The 23,539-nt window shown below is 48.1% G+C and overlaps 2 protein-coding genes across 3 annotated transcripts; one reads left to right on the plus strand and one right to left on the minus strand.

Annotated features, from left to right (window-relative positions):
• The first annotated feature begins 554 nt into the window (after positions 1 to 554).
• LOC122386539 (arrestin homolog) lies at positions 555 to 4,667 on the plus strand. Its single transcript, XM_043375824.1, has 8 exons — positions 555 to 665; positions 1,755 to 1,876; positions 2,106 to 2,234; positions 2,454 to 2,558; positions 2,840 to 2,941; positions 3,228 to 3,359; positions 3,474 to 3,716; positions 4,032 to 4,667. The coding sequence occupies exons 1-8, from the start codon at positions 623 to 625 to the stop codon at positions 4,329 to 4,331; spliced, it is 1,176 nt and encodes a 391-aa protein (XP_043231759.1). The 5' UTR covers positions 555 to 622; the 3' UTR covers positions 4,332 to 4,667.
• Positions 4,541 to 23,539, minus strand: LOC122386538 (heterogeneous nuclear ribonucleoprotein Q-like). Of its 2 annotated transcripts, XM_043375822.1 has the most exons (13): positions 23,447 to 23,539; positions 21,827 to 21,997; positions 19,575 to 19,754; positions 11,137 to 11,291; positions 9,165 to 9,341; positions 8,719 to 8,854; positions 8,325 to 8,530; positions 8,033 to 8,182; positions 7,496 to 7,638; positions 6,979 to 7,082; positions 6,228 to 6,379; positions 5,736 to 5,904; positions 4,541 to 5,419 (listed from the first exon to the last, which is right to left on the minus strand). In XM_043375822.1, the coding sequence occupies exons 2-13, from the start codon at positions 21,984 to 21,986 to the stop codon at positions 5,217 to 5,219; spliced, it is 1,935 nt and encodes a 644-aa protein (XP_043231757.1). In that variant the 5' UTR covers positions 21,987 to 21,997; positions 23,447 to 23,539; the 3' UTR covers positions 4,541 to 5,216. The 2 variants fall into 2 exon arrangements, with proteins under 2 accessions (XP_043231757.1, XP_043231758.1); XM_043375823.1 differs by lacking the exon at positions 6,228 to 6,379 and having other exon boundaries at positions 23,447 to 23,518.

Below are 23,539 nucleotides of genomic sequence, written 5' to 3' on the forward strand. Positions count from 1 at the left end.
CTATATAGTGTAGGAATAAAGACTGAAAATGTTCCAATGTACGATTCGCACCGTCATACTCGTACTGTCGCGCTTGCAATGTCGTTTTTTTACATCTTTAATGACAATATTTGTTTTGTTTTTACTTTCCACCAGAACTTGACGTCAGGTATAGTTTTTTTCACATTATCTGTAAAAACTGCACCTAAAATGAGGCTGAAGACGAGTTTTTTGAAAATAGTGACATCCTCGTACGACTTTTTATACATCCTCCCCCTAACGCTAAACCAATTTGGTCACACTGCTGCACGTACTTGATGTTCAGTCAAGTGGGGCATTTCAATATACGCATAACTGAAGCGATCGGCTGAGCCAAGTTCGCAGTTGCCCTTTGGTGGCTGCGCACCCGTCAGCTCCCACCAGCCCACCGTCGCGGTAAGTCTTCGGCTGGCCCGCGGCCCGCGGTTCCGCGAGAGGTGCCCGAGCAGTCCGGACGGCACTGCTGCGACTTCGCCACCGTCACCAATCCAGTTAGCGGCGCGGTATATAGCGGTACCGCCGGTCAGGGGTTTCGCCAGTGATCCGACCAGCTCGGCGGCTGTGAGAACACATACAGGAGACACCTCCGCTCCCCGACCTTCCCATGGTGGTGGCTGTTAAGGTTTTCAAGAAGACCAGTCCTAATGGTAAGTAGCGCCCGCTCTCCAACACAGGGCTTGGAGCGATGGGAACGACGCGGTTATGCCATGGACTTCTTGCTTCTAGCCTATAGCGGGGCTCTCGGAACGTTTAAATTCAAAGGCACCGTGAAAGTCTTGCGAAGTAAAAGTAAAGGTGCTTCATTCAACTCTGCTGTCCGCATATTTGTGCCCGCTCAAAAACTAGGATATTCGGCGAAATCAAAATAATATCTTGCGAGGGTCTTACAATTTCGGTATGCTTTTGGGGATGAGGCGGCGCTCGCCGCACGAAAACCACGAAACTCCCTAATTTCACGTCCCGTCAATTCAATACCGTAGTGGCATTCCGCTTTCGTCAATTACAACTTACAAGCAACCGAAATGTGAAAATTTTCCCATTTTGATCCCATGTCACCAACAAACGCGTTATTTTTCGCATACTCGTTCATTCGCCATTTGGCGTGCATAAAAAGATGGATAAGAGAAAACTGAAAGTCCAGTCTCTTCGGGTTTGTGTTATTCTTTGGGACGGACCTTGTGCTGCTAGAACTGAAACTTGTATATTGATAGACAAGTAGAAAAACACGGAACAAATAGTGCATGGACGCGTTTCGATTATTATATCTTCATCAGCATGACATAATCACAGAGAAAACAAAATATAGCACGATTGCACTGTGACGAGCTCGAATGTTTGTGCGCTATATCTTGTTTTCTCTGTGGTTATGTCATGCTGATGAAGATTTAATAATCGAAACGCGTCCATGCACTATTTGTTCCGTGTTTTTCTACCAGAACTGAAACTATTTGCATAAGTTTGTTACAAATCAGATTGCACTTGAAATAACAACCTCCTTATAATTTCGCTGGTACCTAATTCGTCATTCCTCCCGTCAAAGGCGTCCAAAATTCGGGATCTTAGGGCTTTGGCGAACGAAGCCGATTCAACCGAAGGCGTTGATTCCATTACACTCCATTAAAATGTGTTATGACGATCGGCAGATTCATTGCATAGGCCAGGAGTCTATGCAAGGTCAAGGCCTGTTGTAAAGTTTGCTGCCATGCTATTTTTCATCACTCACGATCACGCCGCAGGTAAACTAACGGTCTATCTGGGCCGACGCGATTTCGTCGACCGCCTGGATCATACCGATCCGGTGGACGGCGTCATCGTCGTCGAAGATGGATACATCAAGAGCAGGAAGGTCTACGGATCGGTAAGTCAGCGACATTTTGTTGAAGGTACACGGAGCGGTTCATTAGGGAAATCTGTACCGCAATTACAGGCGAAGCCGTTCATAAAGCTTCTAATGTAGCTCGATTCTCACAGGATTGAATGATCTGCTAAAGACAAGTCCGTTTAATTACTTTTTCTCGCTCTCCAACTGCGACCCCAACACCTCTCACCACTCTGTCTCCGCTGACCGCACTTGGTCTCGCCATCAGGTGGTTGTCAACTACCGATATGGACGCGAGGAGGATGAGGTTATGGGCCTCAACTTCGCCAAGGAGATCACCGTCTTCAAGGAGCAGATCTTCCCGCAGGCGAACAACGGCGAAGTCAGCGAGCTCCAGGTACCTACTGATAATACCGATAACTACCTGGCCAACAAGCCCACTCAATACTATGAGTATGAAGGGTCAGGGGATCATGGGAGGGATACACTGGCGATCCATGTAGCGGAGAGCTAGCTGCATTGCTGGATAATTACCTCCTTTGTACTGCTCATTTCCAGCCGGTGTGCGCCGTTCTACCAATACCGCCGCTGACCCTACGTCGCGTCCCTGTTTCAGGACCGGCTGCTGAAGAAGCTGGGACCCAATGCGTTCCCGTTCCGGTTCCAGCTGCCTGAGCAGGCGCCCTGCTCTGTCACCCTGCTATCCGGCGAGGGGACCTCGGTAAGAGCGCCTACGGTTTGCTGGCAACGACACGCGTGCCGAAGGTGCCCTGTTTCGACACAGCACAGCCCGTTCGATTACGCACTCGCTAATCACTATCGAACTCCCGCGAATCGCGATACGGTTCAAATTCAAGCGAAAGCTCAGCAATAGTCGGACAAATATGGAGCTCTCCCAGTAAGCTCCAACCGTCACTTTGCGATAAGCCCCGGTCACTGTCAATAGAAGCTTCATGGCTAAATCCTGCGGGTCCGCTGACGCAGTTTCGCGTTCACCCGCAGGGCAAGCCGCTGGGAGTGGCCTACGAGATGAAGTGCTACGTGGCCGAAAATGACGAGGAGAAGCCTCACAAGCGCTCCTCAGTCGCCATGGTCGTCCGCAAGGTAAGCCATGCAGGCTCATGTACGATCAGGATAACAGGCGACCTGAAAACAGCGCTGGAGGCGTTCTACAAACCGGACTGTTCGGTTTAGGAAACTGATACCCAACTACTACATAGATCGGGGTCCATCAACAGGGTTTCAGAGTGGAAGATCGCCCGACGATAGTTCTCTTAAAAGCTAACACGCTCTGTTCATTTCACCCGTAGACCTGGAACCGGACCTTGCCTGAGCGCCTGTCGCCTCTTTCGGTCGGCGCTGACCTCCCCTCCCCCGGTGCCGACCACAGGTCCAGTACGCCCCTGTGGACCGCCAGGCCAAGCAGCCCAGCACCCTCGTCACCAAGGGCTTCACCCTCAGCTCCGGCAAACTCAGCCTGGAGGTCAATCTGGACCAAGACGTGTTCTACCACAGTGATCAGGTACGACTGCCAAAATGTCGAAATGTAACATGATGAATATGCGGATGAATGCATGGGGAGGGACGAGGGCTTCACCCACAAATCCGTCCTGATACCGTGATCCACCCACCGCAGGTGAACGCCAAGATCCAGATCAACAACTCATCCCGGAAGCAGGTGAAGAACATCAAGGCGCAGATCGTTCAGCACTGCGAGGTGACCATGGTGAACAAGCACTTCACGCGCGTGGTGGCAGAGATGGAGACCCGCGAGGGATGCCCGATCACGCCCGGCGCCTCCCTCTCCAAGACGTTCCACCTCACCCCGCTGGCCAAGAACAGCAAGGACCGCGGCGTGGCCCTGGACGGACAACTCAAGGTTAGAAAGCACTGACTGCACCCTCGCCCGTGCCAGGTATCTTCTTCACCTTGGCACATGATCCATCCAAGGGAACTGTGTGCAGCCTCAGATATAAAGTAAAATGTACCAGCACTTGTGAATAGTTGGATCAAGTGCCCAGCGCCACTTGCTGACACTAAAAGAAACGAGGCAGAAGGAAAGACATGGACGGGACGTGGGCTGGTTCACGTCTGCGCCCAGAAGAGTTCCAGTTTGACACTTTGCCAGACGTTCATATGATCCCACCAATCTTCGCTCCTGGCCAATCTGACCCACTAACTCGTCTTCACGCAGGACGCTGACGTCAACCTGGCATCATCGACGCTGGCGGCCAACGACCGCGGCTCTGCGGACGCGCTCGGCGTCGTCATCTCGTACTCGGTGCGGATCCGTCTCAACTGCGGCGCGCTGGGGGGCGAGCTGATGGCCGACCTGCCGTTCAAGCTGCTGCACCCGCAGCCGGGCTCCGAGGAGCAGCAGCAGCACCGCGCCAACCAGAAGGCCGCCGCCATCGACCGGCCTGCCAAGGGAGACGACATCGTGTTCGAGGAGTTCTCCAAACTGCGCCGCGGCAAGAGCGTCGACGATCTGTAGACCCGACTGACCCGAGGGACGGTCTTCTGGAGAACCTTGGCAGCCACGCGCCGCCAGACAGCACGAGCACCCGGGCAGGCGGCCGGTGCCGCGCACGCTACGTCAGTGGTGGGCGGCCCGGCCCGGCCCGGAATACAGCACCGCACTAGCAGACAACCGGTCAAAGATACCCCAGACTGACTGAACTGTGGAGGATAAATAAAACCAACTTATCTCGGAAAGATATTTATTGTCGGCGGAAACGAAAGAAACCAATGGGGGGCAAGATAGTAAAATACAACAAGTCTCCGACTCGATGGTCTAACTAAAACAGTAATGACCGCAGGACGTTTAAAAGTATATCGAGTTAGAAGTAGAAGCGTTGAGCACGCGGCGCACACACTCCTGTACAAAAGACAAGCAGCCGCGTCTCTGGCGGGAGGCGGCTGCGGCGCCTTTCAGGCACCAGCTCCACTACCAAGCTCTCTCACTCACTACGCAGCAAAACACGTCACAGCTCACAGCTCAGTCGTAACACGAGCCCGGTACACAGGGAGGGTCGGTCGTCCTTTCGTGGCCACTCGAACCAGAACGAGGGGGCGCAGGATGCCCCAAACCAAAACCAACCAGTTGCACAAAGTCGCCCGAAAATGCCACTAATCGCATTGAAAAGTGAATTTGAATTTTCATTTGCGCTGAACAATGTAACAGTATCAAATCGGCCGGTGCTCGCAATACCCGGGTTAGGACGACGGCAGTGCGATGCCCTCTCAACGATCGGCGCCTCGGCACCGGCTCCGAGCGGCCGGCGTTCCCCACCGCGTCTCTCCATCACCATCTCAGTCTCTATGAGATCTCGTGGCATGGCGGGGCGCTGCGTGCGTTCACCACTGATCCGCGGCCGGCCTACCACTGGGCGCCGTACGAGTCCGTGTAGAAATCGCTGGCGGATCCGTACCCGCCGCCATAGCCATAGCCGCCGCCGCCGGCAGCGCCGCGCGAACTGCGCAGCGGCTGCTGCGGGATCGGATTGCTACCCCAGTTGGTACTGGTCTGGCGCCGCTTATGATCCCCCTGGTTCTGGTGACCGCCTTCAAATTTCCGCTTACCTGTGAAAACGTACAATTTCAGTCCCCTTTTTGAAAACGGTACCGAAACAGTAAAAGGCATTTTAATCACGAGGGTAAATATGAGTTATCAAATTATGGCAACAAGAACAAATCAATTTAACTAATAGTGAAACGACACAAAAAAACAAAGCAATGAAATGATTGTGTGAGGCTGATTAAAACGGACAACAAAGGCAAGCAAAACAAAAAGTCTCAGGTGAACTGAAAAAAATGAACTGATTTGGGACTGACCGTTAAATTATACGGGACTGACCGCTAAATTATGTTAGGAGCAGAGTAATGAGACGGTTCTGACCTGGTAAGCCTGGTCCCCTGACGGCCCCTCTGCCCGCCCCACGGCTGCGCATAACCCTGGTGGTGGTGGCCGTTCCACGACCAGTTGCCATACCCCTCGCCGTGGGAGTCCCACGTGGCGGGCCAGCGGCGCGACCACGCGCCCCCATACCCCCACGCGAGCGGCCAGCCTGCAAATGATAACACAAAACTCTCTCAGACGGTGGTGCGGCAGTGTGGCAGCGGCGGCGGAGCGGCCGGCGGCACGGGCGGGAGAGGAGCGGGATCCGGAACACCATGACTGGCGGCTCTCCCAACCAACTCGACTGGGGCAGCAGCAGTTATAGCCGACAGGCAAACGGCAGATGAGCCACGAGGTAGCCAACACAACTAGACAGGCAGGCATTTAGAAAGAGTGGAAAGAAATTTGCACAATTTAACGACGAAACAATAGAAGGCAGAATGCTCTAGCTACATAATTTCGGAATGAACTGAAGCCGAAACGGTCACCCACCATTGAAGGTCTGCCCCTTGCTCTGGCAGACACGTAGCTCGGCTGATAACCGTACGAACGCTCGTCATAGTAATCGTCGTAATATGGATCGCTGTAGCCACCTTGATATTCCCCGTATCCATACGCTTCGTAATCTCTATCATAACCGACATCTAGAAAGACGGGATACCAGATTGTTACGTCATGTCCAAAGCTGCACGCAATAATTTAATAACATCCCAGACCCATTTTGTTGTCATATCTAAAACCGTTAGGTGCATCTGAAAGACGGCCAGTCTGAAGATGCCAGTCATAGTGAGGCGAAGGAACGGGCATAATCGAGACAAACATTTCATAAAGTAGTAACCAGATCAGCGTTAAAACTAACACCCAGCCATGCCACTAGACACTTCCCAACTCAAACAGGACATGCCATATTGATGCAATATGTATTGCGTTACCACCTCAAAACGCATGTCCACACACTTACAAAAATAAACCTGCGTCGCACATAGTCCACGCGCATAGCGTCCCACAATGAGCATGGTCTGATTCTACAGCCCTACTGATGTCTGATGACTGAGAATGCGCGCTCGAACACGTTACGCGCCCACAGGCACGAATAAAACATCACCCAGATCATAACACGTTCCAGCCGCCGTCAAGCGCGCATATTATGCGCAGTGCCCATTGGCGGGCACACTGCGCCACCGATTGGCACGTCAGTAGTACCAATAGTTATTGGCGTAGTAGTTGTACCCGGAGAACTTACCATAGTCGCCGCGGCCCATGGCGCCGCGGCCGCCGCCCATTCCACCGCGCATGTAGCCGCCGCGGTGGTGCCCCATCCCCATGCTCGGCGGGAACATGGGGAACCTGCAGCCGGAGAGCACAGCAGTCAGCCTCGGGCACACTCACATACACGGACAACTCGTTCAGGGGACAATATAGCAGCCACGAAAATACTAGTTGGTAATGAGCAGTGGACAATTTTACGTGAAGTTCGCGAAACGTCCGGCCATTAATCTAGCACAAAACGTGTTGATGACGCTTCAGAGTTTTCCTGATAAGCAATTTGTATACTTGAAAACCATCAGCTGTTCAGATGCAGATGAAATGCGTGCATTTTCAGGGCAAGATATTGCCTATGAGGGAAAATATGGTCACGCATCCACTAAAATAAAAAAAACGTCAATCAATTACAGCTCACAAAAAAGTCACAAAAAGTGGTTGTCAGCATCCGGCATCAAGGTTAATTAAAATCTACTCTGGTCGCTGAACGCACTCACCCGCGCTGGGCCATCATGTCCATCATTCTCTTCTCGCGAGCGCGGAGCATCTCCTCCTTCTTTTTCTTGTCGGACGGCGGTTTCGCCAGGGAGACGTCAATGGTGGACCCGCACAGCTCCGTCTGGTTCAGGTTCTCCATGGCCTGGATGGGAGAGAAGACAGCACATCAGGACAACGGCTAAAATGAACCTTGCATATTGTGGCAAATCTCGGAAGACAATGTCATCTGTTGCCCTTGATCTACGTCAAGGCCGGGCTTCAAAACTATTTATATTTTGACAGTCTTTTTCTTACAAAACGGCATATGGGCTGTAAAACATCCATATTACATGACAAATCTGGCATGAACAGTGGACCATGCACTTCAGCCTAGTCATCTGGAACTCATTTCTATTTTAGGCATGGCATTTAGGGTAAACTTGCAGTAATTGACGCGCTCTTTGTAGATTTGGCAAACAACTTTGACAACTTCTAAACAGACCGATAAACGTGCGCGCAGCCCAACCAAAAACATGTTCATGATTGACACAGCTCACCTTCAGAGCATTTTCCCGCTCCTCGAAATGGATGAAAGCATAGTCCTTGATCTTCTTTACCCGCTCGATTTTGCCGTAGATCTCGAACGCCTGCTTCAGAGCTTCCTCTGTGCACTCCTGCGTTAGATTGCGGGCGTACAGGACCTTCACCTGCAAACATCAGGAGATGTTGAGTACTCAACAGAGAAGACCGTTGGAGGAACGTGTAGACTCAAGACTGTCCCTGGCACACATTTCTATATCGATATCTCCATAAGCTGTGTACTTTCACCAGAGGGTAGTCGGTGCCTACCTTGGCCATGACCTCGCGGTCGGGCTCCTCCTGCGGGTCGGCCCAGTCGACGATCACGTCACAGCTCCAGACCTTGATACGGCCACTGCTGAGCCGCCGCTTGGCCAGCGAGGCGGCCTTGTGGGTCTCATACTCGAGGAAGCAGAAGCCCCTGTTCTTCTTCCTGTCGTCTGGCGAGCTGTAGATGATCACGTCCACCAGGCCCTCTGCGACCGCCACGCCAAGTTAGCACGTCGCCGCCATACTGACATCACAATTCTCAGCACACCGCACACGACAAATGCAATCATCAAATAATATTCCCCAAGCACGTCGGACTGGGACTCATCCCTACAACATTTTTCGTTCTTTTTGCACAAAACTCAATTTAAGAGAAAATAAAACAAAATTTTACCTGTATGTTTGCCAAACTCTTCCATGATCTCCTCTTTGCCTTTAGATTTTGGAATGTTTCCGACAAACAGGCGCAGGTTGGGAACACTGATATTGACTTTGAGCGTCTTGCCCTTTTTGATCTCATAATTGTCGAGCTGTGGAACGAAGCACGCCAAATGGTTAGTGGCCACCACCGAATACCAGCACTGGTCCCCGCCAGATCCGCACTCGCTTCTGGTGACGAGGCGCCTTTTTCAACATTTCAAACACTTTACCCACTCAACACGGCAAAGAGGAGACCTGGTAAACCAAACGTTTAAAGACGACTCTGAAGTAAAATGATGACGAGGCACCCAGGAGTGCCAACTCCAGAACTGCAACATAAATGTTATTATAAATGGCACAAGTATGGTTTCATCTCGTAGCAGTCTCCACAGAATTGCCGAACAAGACGCTGGACGATACCTGTTTGACAGCCTCCCTGGCGCCTTCCTCGTTGGTGAACGTGATGAAGGCGTAGCCGCGATTCTGGCCAGTCATCGGGTCCATCATCAGACGGAGGTCCCAGATGTCACCACACTTCTCGAACAGCGGAATCAGCTCGTCCTCGAACATCTCCTTGGGAATTTTGCCACAGAAAGCCTGGAAATACAAGCAAAAAATGACTTATTATCCAAATATGCCATGTATCGCAAAAAGATTTTCGCATGTATGAAAAATCACCGAACATACGCATATCCCTTCAAGGACACAGTCTAAAAACAGATAAAATGCCAATCTAAGTATATGATCCTTGTACAGAGCGAAACCGGGCATCACTTAACATTTTTGCTGAGCGTCATCGTATCATCCTTTTCGTACGTAACACCTTACATTACGGATATAAGGAAAACAAGAAGAAACCCTGCCGGTGTGCGTCTCAATAAGACCAATCGATTTTGCTTGTTTGTTTATTGGGGCTTAAAGGGACTATCCCACCTTTAACATGGGGTTTGAGTTGAGATAGCCAAGTTTGCGGCGAGGTTCAGAAACCACTATCTATCTAGGTTGCAACCCCCGCGGCCTCTTGGTGTTGAAGAAATTCGTTCCCTTCATTTGAAAATGGGCCTTGTGCAAGGCCCTACCTTCAACATGGAGCGACCGTTAGTGTGACGTCACCTCGTTTAGTCATTCTGATTTAAATGGGTTTGTTCGTTGAAAAATCGCTTAAAACTTGGTCTGAACTTTGTTGTGGTGCCTACAGAGTAAAAAGAATCAGCTTTATGACAGTAATGTGGCCTGGGGAAGGAGGTAATTTTGGGCTGTGACGTCACATATTTGAAAGTTTGTGTTTGGAATATGGGAAGCCTAAGATGTTTAATGAAAAATAAATGCCAGAACCGTGTTCCTGGTCATCCAATCTATAAAGTCGGGCACAATTCAACTGGTTTTAACAACATTTTAGAAGGTGGGATAGTCCCTTTAACCCGGCAGTTGCTGGGGTATTTCGCCACCCACCGTTTGCTGGGGGGGGCGTTAAACGCCCCCAGCCGATAACTCGAGAACCAATAGGCGCAGCGAAACGCACGAGGCGGCAAACGAAAGAGCGCGACGAGACACTTCAGATGAGTACTTTAAAGTTGAATTTTGAGGTCACAGGTCGGGTCAAGGTCAGGTCAAACACCTGAAATCGGGCTTTCAGTAGCATGGACTTCAGGACTTCGCAATGCGCGCCTCTCGCCATAAACTCTGTCAAAACGGTGCACAATCCATCTTATAAGGCCTACAAGAGTGTCAGCTCCATGTAGGGGTCAGTCAAGCATAGGTCAGGGTCAAGGTCAGGTCAACCGGGTAGGCGCCACATATCCCCGAAAATCAAAACTGATATTCGCAGCCTGTGACACATGTTTTATAGGTAATTTGGGGCGTAGAACACGATGGTGACATTCATTTTATCATATGTGTACGTGTTTGGCTCAAAAAGTTCAATTTAATAAATTCATGTATCATGGTCGTGAAGTAGTCACGAAAAATTGCCAAGATTCAGTTCAAGATTATGGAAAATGCGGAACGATAATCAATAATCGAAGATAGCCATTTGATTGATCATGGTATTGGCAGTCTAATGGCGTTTACGGCATGTCTGTATGTCTATTCTGTGATTTTTTATGATTTTTTGAACATATGCCGTTTTTGGTCGAAAACTCAGAAATCATGACGTCACTAAAACCTCGATATCTCAAAAATTTTCCGACCGATTTTTTTGAAACTTTGTCACAATAAACTTCAATCAATTCCCTACAGGTGCCCAAAATTTGGCGCGCCTGCGGCGCGCCGTTTTTATGCTATGGCCCGGCGAAAAAAGTGGGGGCGTTTAACGCCCCCCCCCCCCAGCAACTCGCGGGTTAAGGGCGCGCCAACTGTGCGTGATGGCGGTGCCATGAGATACCATACGCACCTCGCAGCCGGCGCCGGGCTGTTTGCCCTCCCAGTTGGGCGGCGGGCCGCCGTACTTCCTCTGGCCCGTGGTGACGTCCAGCGTGAAGCCGGTCCGGTCCAGGATCGCCTTCAGCTTCTCTTCGTCCGGACCCAGGTTGGACGGATACGCCGGGCCTGCAGACGCGAATTCACGTCAGTAAAGCGTTACACGCTGAACAATATTCACGCCTAATTCAACAGGCTTTTCCAAGGCACAAAGCCCGCTGCAAACCATATAATTACAAAGAGCAACGCTACAACCAGCCGATCAATTACCTGGGTGAACGGGAACTTCCTTGACCGTCGATGGCCAAGGGGAGAGACTGATGCATTACCCATTTTTTAAATCCCAGAGCTGTAAAACATGTCCGGAGAATACCACTGCATATTCAGTATTCACTATAGTTTGTTATTTACCTTTTGAACACAAAACCTAAAATGCTATACCTTTTTATGACCAAATATAGAAAAGTGCACCTGGTTCAGTAATAGTGCAAGTTGCAACCGATTTCGACAGTTCGGCATAGTGCACCGCTAGTGCGACTGAGTGCATGATATTCAGTAATAACGCACACGTTTCTAAAACAGCATCAATTCAGAAGATAGTGCGTTCCAATTCAGTCATGACCATATGCTTAATTTCGCCACAGTGCACGGTTTTGTCATGTGACAAGATATTCGGCGTCCCGCAAAGCAGTTGAGGCGATTTTCAAGTGAATTCACTGCTGGATTGGGAAAATATTTTTTAAATGTGTGTCACGAGTAATGTGACACTTGGTCAGAGCTGCTCAAATGCAACTTCAACAATCAGGTATTAACTTATCATTAGTCTCCTTCTAAGAACTCAATGACACGGTCACGTGGCATTCAGGGCTTCTGAATCGGCTGCATAGCTTCGCTGCTGGTTCAAAAAGATCAGGCATGCTATAAATTTTTGTTATCGCCTTTCAGAATCTTGGCAAATTTGATTTAACCTTCCAGGCGGTGGGGAGGGGGGGGGGGGGCATTTTTTTGCCCTCCCCCATTTTAGCTTTTTCAGGGTTTGGTGTTTGTATATTTGTTCATGAACAGTTCGTGAACAATGTTTGTTTGTTTGTTTATTTGATAGTTTAACGAATTTTGGCATTCAAGGTCACATGTTCATCAACGGTTCTCTGTTCACGAACAGTTCGTGAACGTTCATGAACGTTCATGAACAAGTCATCATTTCTGATATCTTTCGAGCAATTGTTATCATACGGTGCAGACATGACTGCAGGCATGTTTTACATGTGAAAAATGCACCAGTCATATCTCAAGCACAGGAAATTGTGATTCATAATTATTCTTGCAGTGCTGAGGCTTAAATTGTGCATTTCAGACCTAACATGACGTCATATTAGACGCCTTCAACGTTGTTAGGTACAGTAGGAGCTTTTCGCTAATAACTTCCGATCAAATTGAGCTAGCGAGTCGGTTGAGCCTTCAATTGACTCAGAAAGAACTGCCAAATCGATTGATATGCAGCATGACATCCTTCATGGAGCTTTGTGACCCGAGGGGCTTTGACCTGACCTTGACCTGAGGTCAACATCCTAAAAAGACCTAATCCAAACAAAAAGTATATTATTCGAAGCGCCTGGCCACGACGAGCACGATGGTGCCACAATCGTGGCTCTGTCACTATTTGTGGCGAAGTTATTTACCAAAAACCAAACCCCTACTTTGTGACACTTGACCTGACCTCAGGGGTCATCGGTTCGTGTAAGACCTTGAAATCGGATGCCAATCGCTGTGGTTCGTACTGACGCACACGCTGGGAAATGGCTAAGGAGGGGGTCTTATCTACCCCCTCTTTGCCGTGTTCGCGAACAGTTCATGAACGTTCGTGAACTGTTCGTTGTTTGTTTACCAAAATGTGACTGATGACGTCACTTGTTCGCGAACACATTTGTTCGTGAACAGTTTGTTTATGTTTGTTTATTTGAAAAATTAAACAAACACCAAACCCTGTTTTTTTCGATATATCTCCAGAACCGCTGCGCCGATCGTCATCAAACTTTCATGACCCTCCCGTGAATAGCTATCGCACATTGTGACCAAAATTTTTCCAAAGGCTATCATAGGTTGGCCGCTAATGACGTCAGAGTGACGTAATTTCTGCCATTTTCGACCAAAAAAAAAAAAAAAAAGGTTTCTCGGGAAGAGCTGTCAGGCCTACAGCTTTAGAGATACAGAAAAATGTTTCAGAAATAGATGCAGAATTAAGAGGGCTACAAAACTGCTATCTCGAATTTTTGAAATTTTTGGATTTTGACCCCCAATTTTTTTTAATATAATAAATCCAAAAAGTTTTTTGAGTTTCGAAAAACCCGGAATATATGTGATAGTCCCTACCACCTTCTATCTACATACCAAATTTGAGATCGATACCTCTTTTTTGGTCAAGTTATAGCGAAAAACTGTTCAAAATTGATGTCAAATTTTCAAACTCAATTTTTAGCAATTCTAGACATCGTAGCGCAAAACAAAGACCACCATTAGACTCCCCATGACGAGCTGCATCGAATCAATACATATTTTATGCAAAACTATAAACTAATTTGACATTTTACCTGACCTCCACCAGAAAGTGACCTAAACAGTACCTGGTGGTCTTATAACCAACACCATTGAGCTGGAAATGAAAAATTGGCCATAAAACATGCATCGCACACCCTTAGTAAAATTGGGTTCATGTAGTGATCCTTGGTGACCTGACCTGGTATGACCAGTGACCTCTAATAGCAACATATGTATTAGGTAGACAACTGACGCCCTATCGCTGATTTTCGACAAAATGCGTTCTACTCGGTGTTATAGCGCTTTCCCTAGAAGACCCGTGAACGGTGAAACATTTTATCTTTGACCTGACCTGTGACGTCATCGGTGACCCCGAGGTCAATGCAATTTGGTTTCCCTCAACAAATTTGACAGGGCTATCGAACGCCGTTTGAATTTTCCGGATTCGTCCTGTAGTTTTGGAGATACGGGGAGGGGGGCAAAAAAATGCTCCCCCCCACGGCGCGGAAGGTGGCCGGGAGGCCCACCGCCTGCCGGGTTAATTACGCCGAAGAAAGATTGCTCACGCCAAACTTGAAAGCACCCGACGAATATTGTGCAATATGTCTTATATGGTTGAAGCTAAGACAGACAGGCTACGTGACTTTTTCGCGTTGCTGACTGTCTAGAGTGTTGTTGGAGGCTCTGCTAGCGTAGGATGTATAAAAAATGGTATCGCTTATTTAAGCAATGCCGGACTTATTGAACAGTAGGGTGTGTCACTAATCGCAATGCAAGGTGCTCCATCGATTTTATTGTGCTCCACTCATGTGTAAAGGGCGTGGCATTGTTTATTTCCCGCAAATTTTAACCCCCAGGCGGCGCCGAGCGAGAGAAGTTCACCCTATCTCACAACACAGGCGACCCTAGCGCCACTAGCGGCTGTTTGCGAAACTAACAGGCCGCTTACCGTATGGGATTATCTCTACTCTCTGTAAGCGCGTCTAGGGAATAAGAATAGTACGGACAGATTGCAGAGTGCAAGCTAACGACGAATACCTATAATTAATACAATGTATTGTCACAGGGGCCCAGGAACATTTTTCAAGTTGGGGTGCAACTTGCAAGCCCAAAATACCTGACAGGACGCATATGAAATAGTAGCGTAGTCCGGGGGTCCCAGGAGGCACGTGCCCTCCAGTACCCCCCCCCCCCCATCGGATTCAGAGGACCCCTCGGGTCGGAGGGGCTCTGTGGCACCTGTTTACCGCTCAGGGTCCATGCTGGCCATATTTCGATTCAGAAAGGCCCCATAGGGCTCGTATAAACACCTCGTGGGTCCAAAGAAGCCACACTACATTGTCCATGAGGGTTACACGCCGGCTTCTGAAGGCTACTGGCGGCCTCTGAGGACCCTTTACCGGCCTCTGATGGCCCCTTGCCTGCCTTTGCGAGTCCTTGCCGGCCCAAGAGGGGCCATATCTACAGGGCCTTACACTAACCTGTAATGGCCTCACACCAATTTCTCTGACGGCCCCATTACGACGACTGTGAGACTGAGGGCCCTCACTGGTGCTTCCGAGAGCCCACCCGGCCACAAAGGGCCCTGCGGCACCAATTGGCCTCCGAGGGTCCACGCTGACTATATTTCGACTGAGAAAGACCTCACAGGTCTCGTAAGAGCACCTCATGGACCCCTAAGTAGCCACACTAAGATCTCCGTCAGGGTCTACGCCGGCTTCTGAGGATCCCATAACGGAGACCGTGAGGGCCCTCAGCAGTGCCTCTGAGGGCTCGCAACCGGCACCTCTGAGAGCCCCACACCAGTGGTTTTAACTTCTAAGGGCCCACAAGGACACCACTGAGGGTCCCCCACGCCAGTGCCACACCATGTATGCAACCCTATATCGGTGGCTCTGAGGTACCCACACCTGGGCCTGTGAGGGTTCCACAAAAGCACATCTGACGGCCACCTACCTGCATCTGTGAGGGACCTACACCGGAGACTCTGAGGGCCACGCTGGCGTCTCAGAGTACCTTGTCGGTATCTAAGGACCCCACAGGGCTTCTGAAAATGCCGCCGGCCTCTGTGGGCCCCTTGCTGATCTGAGGTCCCCCGCCGGTCGTTAAGAGTCCCCTGCCGACTTCTAAAGGGTTCGCACCAGCAGCTCTAAGGGCCACACGGCACACACCCACATGTAACGGACCCACACCAGTGTCTCTGAGGGCCTACAACGGCGTCTGTATTCTGTGAGGACCCTCACCGGCGCTTATGAGGGCTTCACACTAGCACCTCTGAGGGGCCACACGGGCGTCTGTGAGGACCCCCACACCAGTGCCTCAAAAGGCCCCTAATAGGAGGCTCTGAAGGCCCTGCATCGGTGATACTGAGGGTCCTACCAAAGGCACAACACAAGCCATTAGTCTGCTTCTGAGCCCCACACCCCAAACTCCCACCAGAGCGAGTAAACCTGTATCAATCAACGACTTTACCACCGTCGTCCGTCATATTGTTCTCATCACGCCGCCAAATCAAATACCATCCGGGACCAAAATGGTCCAGTATAAAATCTGGCCTACCAAAGTTATGATCAAGTTCAGATAAACTCAAAGTGGGATGACAATAGCAGCTGTTCTTAAATCGATGCTGAATCGGTAGGAACCATTCACATGCAAGAAAAATACCTTGTGCTGATGTTTATATAAAAACAGACTTGTAGGTCCATAAAAGGGAGCATAGGCGGCGGAACGGGGAGGGCACCGGGGCACCGTGCCGTTGCATGGAAAGAATGGGACCAAAAGTCGGCAGTGCCCCCCCCCCCCTTAATTAACCCGCGCCCCAGTGGCGGTCTCAGCCAACTTCGCCCTAGTGGGGGGGGGGGGGCATATGTTACCACCCACCTCTAACTCAAAAACTAAGAGGGCTAGAAAGACGCGGTAAAAAGCAGTCGATAGCTCTCAATGCGTACGTTTGAAAGTATTTAGGTCATTTTTCACCTTAGAGCAATATTGGGGTCACCAGAGGCCATCAAAGGTCAAAATTTGCCAATTGTCATTATATTTTTCAGAAAACATGCCGCTATCTCAGGAACTATGGTAGCTAGAAAAACGCATGAAAGAGCAATCGATAGCTTTTGAACTCTTCTTTTGAAAAGGTCCTTATCAATATTGACCTCAGGTCAACGGTTTAGCCTCCAGAGGGCAAAAACTCCAAAAATAGCTGTTTTTACGAAAAGTGTTTTTCGACAATAACTTTCGACTACAAAAAGCCACGACATTTCTATTGCCAGAATAGTGTTCCCCTCGCCGAGACGCGTCGATTGAACTATAATTTGACATTGAAAGGTCAACTTGAAAATTTGACCTCAGGTCAAGGTCATGACCTGACCGGAAAAGGTCATGTTGCATATCAGTCGATGCGTCTCAACGAGACAAACACAATGAGACCATCCCCAGCGTTCTATCTCTTTCCAATCGCGAGTTATTGGCAAAAAACTGTTTGTAGCCTCAAATGACCTCGGATGACCTTTCTAGAGACTATCAGCAAAAATGACACCTTGGTCATCACGAGTGGACTAAATCATTGTGATTCTGAAATATTTGGACTGTTCCTATGCGTACACACGGATATAGAGGCATTTTCATTTTTCTCCATTGACTTGTAATGGAAAGGTCACGCCACTGACCTGACCTTAGGTCACGGATATAAAAAATCCGAGGTATACAAATTGTAGGCGCCCATAACAGCATGCAATCCACGAAGTTTAAAACCTTTCTGACAAACACTGCAGGCTGGACATGATTGCAAACTTTTTTTTAGGCTTGGTCAGTTAACTTGACCTGGTGACCTGACCTGACATGACCTGGGGTCAAAAATTTCACATTGTCCAAAATTGATGTACCAAAAGCTACCCCAAGCGGCGCGGCGCTACGCGCCGCGGTTTTTTTATTCACACGCGGAAAACGCGACAGGGTGGTAACATATGCCCCCCCCCCCCCCACTGGGGCGAAGGTTAAAGGTGAGATAGGCCAAAGTGTCGGCGGTCGGCGCCGCATGGGTGTTAATGTTTGGGGGAAATGAAAAATGCCACACGGTTTCTACGTGTCTGGGGCACGATAATATCAGTGGAGCACCATGTTTTGCAAAAAAGTGCCCAAAATGACACAACCTATTGAACAGTGCCTATATTACATGTGGCATTCCGAAATTGCAACGATCTGACGAATAATGTGCGCCATGTCTAATATGCCTGAACCTGGGCCACTTTAACCCGCGCCCTGCTGGGGCAGGGGGGTGTTTGAACACCCCCCCCCCCTTGTGGTTTTTCGCGAATATCTCAAACGCCGCCGTTTTTGGTACACCTTATCATACATCAATTCTACACATGTTGTGAAATTTTCAGACCAAGGTCATTCAAGGTCAGGCCACCAGGTCACTTGAAGTGACCTCACCTCATAAAAAGTTTCAATGTCTGTCATAGCTACACCGAGTGACCGATCGCTTTGAAACTTTCAGCGATTGCTAAGAGCAATAGCATGTACAAAATGTATATCTCAGAATTTTGATATCGATGACCTAAGGTCAGGTCAATTTTGCGACCTCCCCATTATAAGTCAATGGGAGAAAATTGAAATGCGCCTCTTTTGGACGAAAGACATTATAAACACTCCCAAACACCGAATTACAAGTGGTTTAGACACACCGAACATATAAATGGTGTCCGTGACCCTTGTTTGTGCCCTGAGGTCATCTTAGGTCACGAATGGTATCTAACAGTTTTTCGCAAATAACTTTCGATAGAGGCATGCTAGAGCGATGAAAACGCCTCATAAGTGTTCAGCTCGACGATACGGATCGACTGATATGCATCATGACCCTTTCCGGTCAGGTCATGACCTTGACCTGAGGTCAAATTTTCAAGTTGACCTTTCAAGGTCAAGTTATAGTTCATTCGATGCGTCTTGACGAGAGGAACACGATGCCGGTGAAAGTAAGCTCGTACAAGGCTGGGGTCAAAAGTTATTGCAGAAAAACTGTTTCCGAAAAAATCGGCTATTTTTGCAGTTTTTGCCCCCTGCAGGCAAAACCGTTGACGTTAGGTCAAATCTGAGAGAATTACTCAGAAAGGGCGTTAATAGGGCTATCGAATGCACTTTTCCGCGGCGCTGTAGCTCTATTGGTTCCCGAGTTATGCGTTGGCTTCTTGGAAATTTTCGACATTCGACCTGGAAATCGGCGAAATGTTGCCTTCAATGACCTCTGGTGACCTCACCTTTGACCTGACCAAAAAATTGACCGAAGTGATTTCGTCATCATTTTTTACGCTCTTTCGAACGCCGCCTTCCGCGTATCGCTACGTGGCCCAGGAGCCGAGTTACAAGGGGGGGGGTGTTCAAACACCCCCCCCCCCCCCAGCAGGGCGTGGAAATCCAGGACCCCCAGCCGGGCGCGGGTTAACCTGCCGATTAAATGGGTGCACCATGACGAATATCGTGCCAAGATTCAATATACGAATGCAGTATGACGTACTGTAGAAATCGTCTTCATTATTACTGAAAGGTGTGCACTGCTGCCTAAATTGGGCGCAAAACGTGTAGTAGCCGTCATCTTAGTCACGTTAGGACAATTCAAGTGGTGTTTACCTAGCGAGCTCTCTGGCTTCCAGCCATGGTATCCGCATTGCAATCGATAAAATAAATGTCCGAAGGTAGTTACGGTCAGGATCGGTCATGTGGAGCTGGAAGTTCAGGGTTGTAAAAGATCACGCATGGGAGCCTATATTTTACAATCATACCTGAGGCAGACAGGGTTTAAATTTTCAACATCCACTAACATTCTTGTTTTCTAGCAGTGCTGTGGTCGATGCACCACTGACCTGTGACCAGGAATGAGCTTACCTTGGGCCTTACTCTTCTGCCTGTATGTCTTCATGACTCCACACAGATAGGCAGATTTGTTGGACACATGCTCCAGATTGGAGTCCACAAACTGCTTCAGCACAGTCAGAGCTCCCTCCACAGGGAACTCTTTTAATGCATCAAGAGCTCGTTCGTCAAGGTCGGCATGGACCAACTTTTCTGGAAAGAAAAAAACATGTATCTGTCATATATCACAGTTCACCAATATATCGAGGTGTGAAATCATCACAAAACTGCTAGAAGAGGCTAAGATAAAAATACAAGACTAAATACTAACACTGAAACAACATTTTATAGCCAATCAATGACTTATCAGGGTGAAATGGTCCCTTTCAGCAATCAAAAGAGCTGTTGCAGTCAAGAGTCAATACTTCTTCCAAGAGTCAAAGTTAGTCATATTTGACCAAATTGAACTTTTTAAGCTGATCATTTCAAGAGGAGCATGATGCCATTAAAATCTGCACTGTAAATGTTAGTTTTACAGGCACTGCTTCAAGTTTGTTTGTTTGTTGGGGGTTAGGGGCGCGCCGACGGCGAGGTCATTTTGCGCCCATTAACGCACTGCTTCAAGAGCAGAATCGCAGAAAGCATATTTAAAGTTCCTTTTTACCAAAGAAGTTTTGGGCACCAATAACTCATGGGTCATCAGCTGTTTTTGCATTCCAGAGGCCATCTGTTGACCTTGGTCATAAATCTAACCTGAGAACATACAAGCAAACAAGCTCCAAAATAGCAATCAATAGCATTTTCCTAACCACTGAAACTGAAATTGATTCCAGGGATAAGGAGGCAGCTGATCAGTACAATGCAATACAATGCCTAGTACAGTAAAATGCTCAATAACTGATAGCAACTTCCATTTCATCAGAGCCAAATGCCATTCACAACACATCCACACAAGTTTCAAAACAACCATGAAAGCAATTCCTATAGCATCATGCATATGTCACTTAGCCCGCGCCCCGTAGGGCTATCGGCGGACCCTACCACCCGTAGGGGGGGGGGGGGCCGTTTCGGCCCCCCCTAAGATCTCAGAAATTTACCGGCCGATTTTCAAAATTCAAACGGCGTTCGATAGCCCTACCCGGGAACTACCTTGTGACCAAATTTCATTGATCTAGGTCAAACCGATGACGTCACAGGTCAGGTCAAAGGTCGGATTTTCACCGTTGACAGGCATTTCAAGAAATGTGTTGTGAAATCGAGTAAATTGGTAATTTATTGAAAACCATCGATGGTACATTGTTCGTCAAACACATACTTTGCTATCTGAGGTCACTGATACCAGGTCAGGTCACAGCGAGGTCAGGTCACCGGGGTCACAATATGAAAGTGTCGTAGGATACATGTTTTATGGTCCATTTTACATGACAAATGCGATTATGTGGGTTAGGCAGCCTTTGGGGCCAGCCCAGGTCACGTTTCGGTGAAGGTCAGGTCAAGGTCAGGTCAAACTAGGTCAAATTTCAAAGTTGATATTTTGCATAAAATGGGTATCGATTCGATGCAGCTCGTCACGGGGAGTCTAATGGTGGTCTTTGTTTTGCTCTACGAGGTCTAGAACTGCCAAAAATTGAGTTTGAAAATTTGACGTCATCATTTTTGAACAGTTTTTTCGCTATAACTTGGCCAAAAACGAGGTATCGATCTGAAATTTGGTATGTAGATAGGAGACGGTGGGTACTATCACATATATTCCAGTTTTTTAGAAATTCAAAAAACCTTTTTGGATTTTTTGGGTAATATATCCAAAAAATGCTTTTTTGATTTTTGGGGGTCAAAACTCAAAAATGTCAAAAATCCGAGATAGCAGTTTTGTAGCCCTGTCAATTCTACCCCTTAATGTCTTGATCATTTTTCTGTATCTTCAAAGCTGTAGGCCTGACAGGTCTTCTCGTGAAGGTCTTTTTTCGGTCGAAAATGACAGAACATGACGTCATTCTGACGTCATTTGTGGCCAACCTATCATAGACTCTGGAAAAATTTTTGGTCACAATGTGTAAAATTGATGCCCGGAGGGCTCCTGAAAGTTTGGCGGCAATATCCAGCGGTTTAGGAGATATCGACGGAAAAGGACAGGGAGAGGCCGTTTCGGCCCCCCCCTACGGGGTGCGGGTTAGGTAGTGACCCATTGCCCCTTGCAAATATCTTGCCTTATGCTTAGCCCATTATAAAAAGGAATCCTAAGTGATCCCAACCTGGCCATTCAATGCCATCACAGAGCCACTCACCTGTTTTGTATATTTCATCAAGCTTGGCAGCAACTTTCTCATTTAGACCAAGTTGGATCAATTTCTGGTAGTCTTCAGTTCTTTCAACAGAATTTGTTGGCTCTTCCTTGATGTTAATAGGCTCAGACTTGACAGTGGCATCACCATTTCCTTCAGCCATGGTGAGATTTCCTGGAATAATATTGAAGTTTATCAGATAACCCAAGAGTATTATGAAGTGGTAGGAGCTTTACTGAAATGCATTGATGATATCCTGCACTGGTGATAGCTGAAGAGACCAGTTCTTCCATTTATTCACTTATATCAAACAGCATGCTGAGCCAAATAGGCACAAGAGTCAAAGACACTAGGGCACCACATGCCTGGAACTTCAAAACAGGCAATTACAGCAATCATCACCTCTTTGACCTTGCATTGACATGTCTTTCATTCACTTCAAACAGGAATTATCACATCAAGGTGCAACATTATCTGTTTTATGTCTATGTTGATTATCATGGCTTTCTTAATTCTTAACACACCTCATCTGGTAACAATTAACTTTAAACAACCAAAAGGGGTGTTAAGTGCTTGCAACATTTAAAAGGTGAATTGTCATTAACCATGTTATATGATTATCTTTTGTAGAAACATTTTAAAGGCTTCCTTCCTTAGGCAATCTTATTTATCAAGGGCCCCCAACATTGTCTGAGCTGTAAGTTTATTTTGTTCAATGCTGGTAAATACCATCCAGAGACTTTTCAAAGTTGTTCCCAACCCATGCAGATAGAGCTTAATTACTACATTCCAATGTCACCCAAGGCCAGATTGAGATGTTTAAATGTTAATCTCCAGGCCAGGTAAAAATGAGTTAAACATAGCTGTCATCCAGGTCAGTTCCCCATTGCAAAATTGCACATGCTCATTTTTTATAAACAATACTAGTCAAATAATCAAGTCCATAGGCTAACAACTCAACTGCATCAAACCACTCACATGACAAGCCACAGCATGTTGAGAACATAACAAAACAACACAGCCTGCTGAATTCAGTGGGCAATGGCCACCTACCATAATATAAAAAACAACAACACAGCCTGCTGAATTTAGTGAGCTGTGCCACCTACAACATGTTCCTAATCCCAACAGTCTGGGTAAGTTTACAAAGCCTGCAGTCATCCTGACACCTCACTGTCATCCTGTCACCACACGCTATGAAACATGTGCCTTAACATTAGCACGTGGCAGCACCAAAACAAGCATATTCGACCTCCTCTCCACCTTGTATCACAAGAACCAAGACCAATCCACAACACATCAGGCATTTCAATGTGAAACCTTAATCCCCAGGTAAGAAGACCCCCAATGATCCTGACAAAGTAGACTGCACAGCAGCACCCTTTCCAAAACTCCCCACTCGTGCAAAAGTACCGTATAACGTGTTCGCGCCACTAGATCAACACACAGCAATCAAACGCGCCACACTAGGCGACCACGTGGTCTGCAGCACGGCACCGGCAACATTTGCTCGCACTAGAGTACCAATGCACAGTAAGCTCATAAAAATAAACGAAAACGATCGGAGTTTCCTAGAGTTCATCATGCACTGGTTGAAAATGGGCTCATCAAAGAAATACTCACGGAAATTTCGGCCCAAACTCCCGCCCAGGAAATTTTACAAGCCGAAAAACAAATATGGCCGCGCGCACGGTTGTTTCAGCGCGGTTGCTGTCG

The sequence above is a fragment of the Amphibalanus amphitrite genome, unplaced genomic scaffold (genome assembly GCF_019059575.1).
Source record: "Amphibalanus amphitrite isolate SeventyFive unplaced genomic scaffold, NRLGWU_Aamphi_draft 000255F_arrow, whole genome shotgun sequence".
NCBI classification, from domain to species: Eukaryota; Metazoa; Arthropoda; class Thecostraca; order Balanomorpha; family Balanidae; genus Amphibalanus; species Amphibalanus amphitrite.

Bases quoted from the DNA above. Each gene is read 5' to 3' on its own strand.
- LOC122386538 (XM_043375822.1), bottom strand. From the start codon at position 21,986: ATGGCTGAAGGAAATGGTGATGCCACTGTCAAGTCTGAGCCTATTAAC. The intron at 8,531-8,718 runs GTAAAATTTTGT...TGGCGGTCGCAG, and splicing joins AGAGTTTGGCAAACATACAG to AGGGCCTGGTGGACGTGATC. The intron at 7,639-8,032 runs GTGAGCTGTGTC...TCTCCCATCCAG, and splicing joins AGCGGGAAAATGCTCTGAAG to GCCATGGAGAACCTGAACCA.
- LOC122386539 (XM_043375824.1), top strand. From the start codon at position 623: ATGGTGGTGGCTGTTAAGGTTTTCAAGAAGACCAGTCCTAATG. The intron at 2,942-3,227 runs GTAAGCCATGCA...TGCCGACCACAG, and splicing joins TCGCCATGGTCGTCCGCAAG to GTCCAGTACGCCCCTGTGGA. The intron at 3,360-3,473 runs GTACGACTGCCA...CACCCACCGCAG, and splicing joins TGTTCTACCACAGTGATCAG to GTGAACGCCAAGATCCAGAT.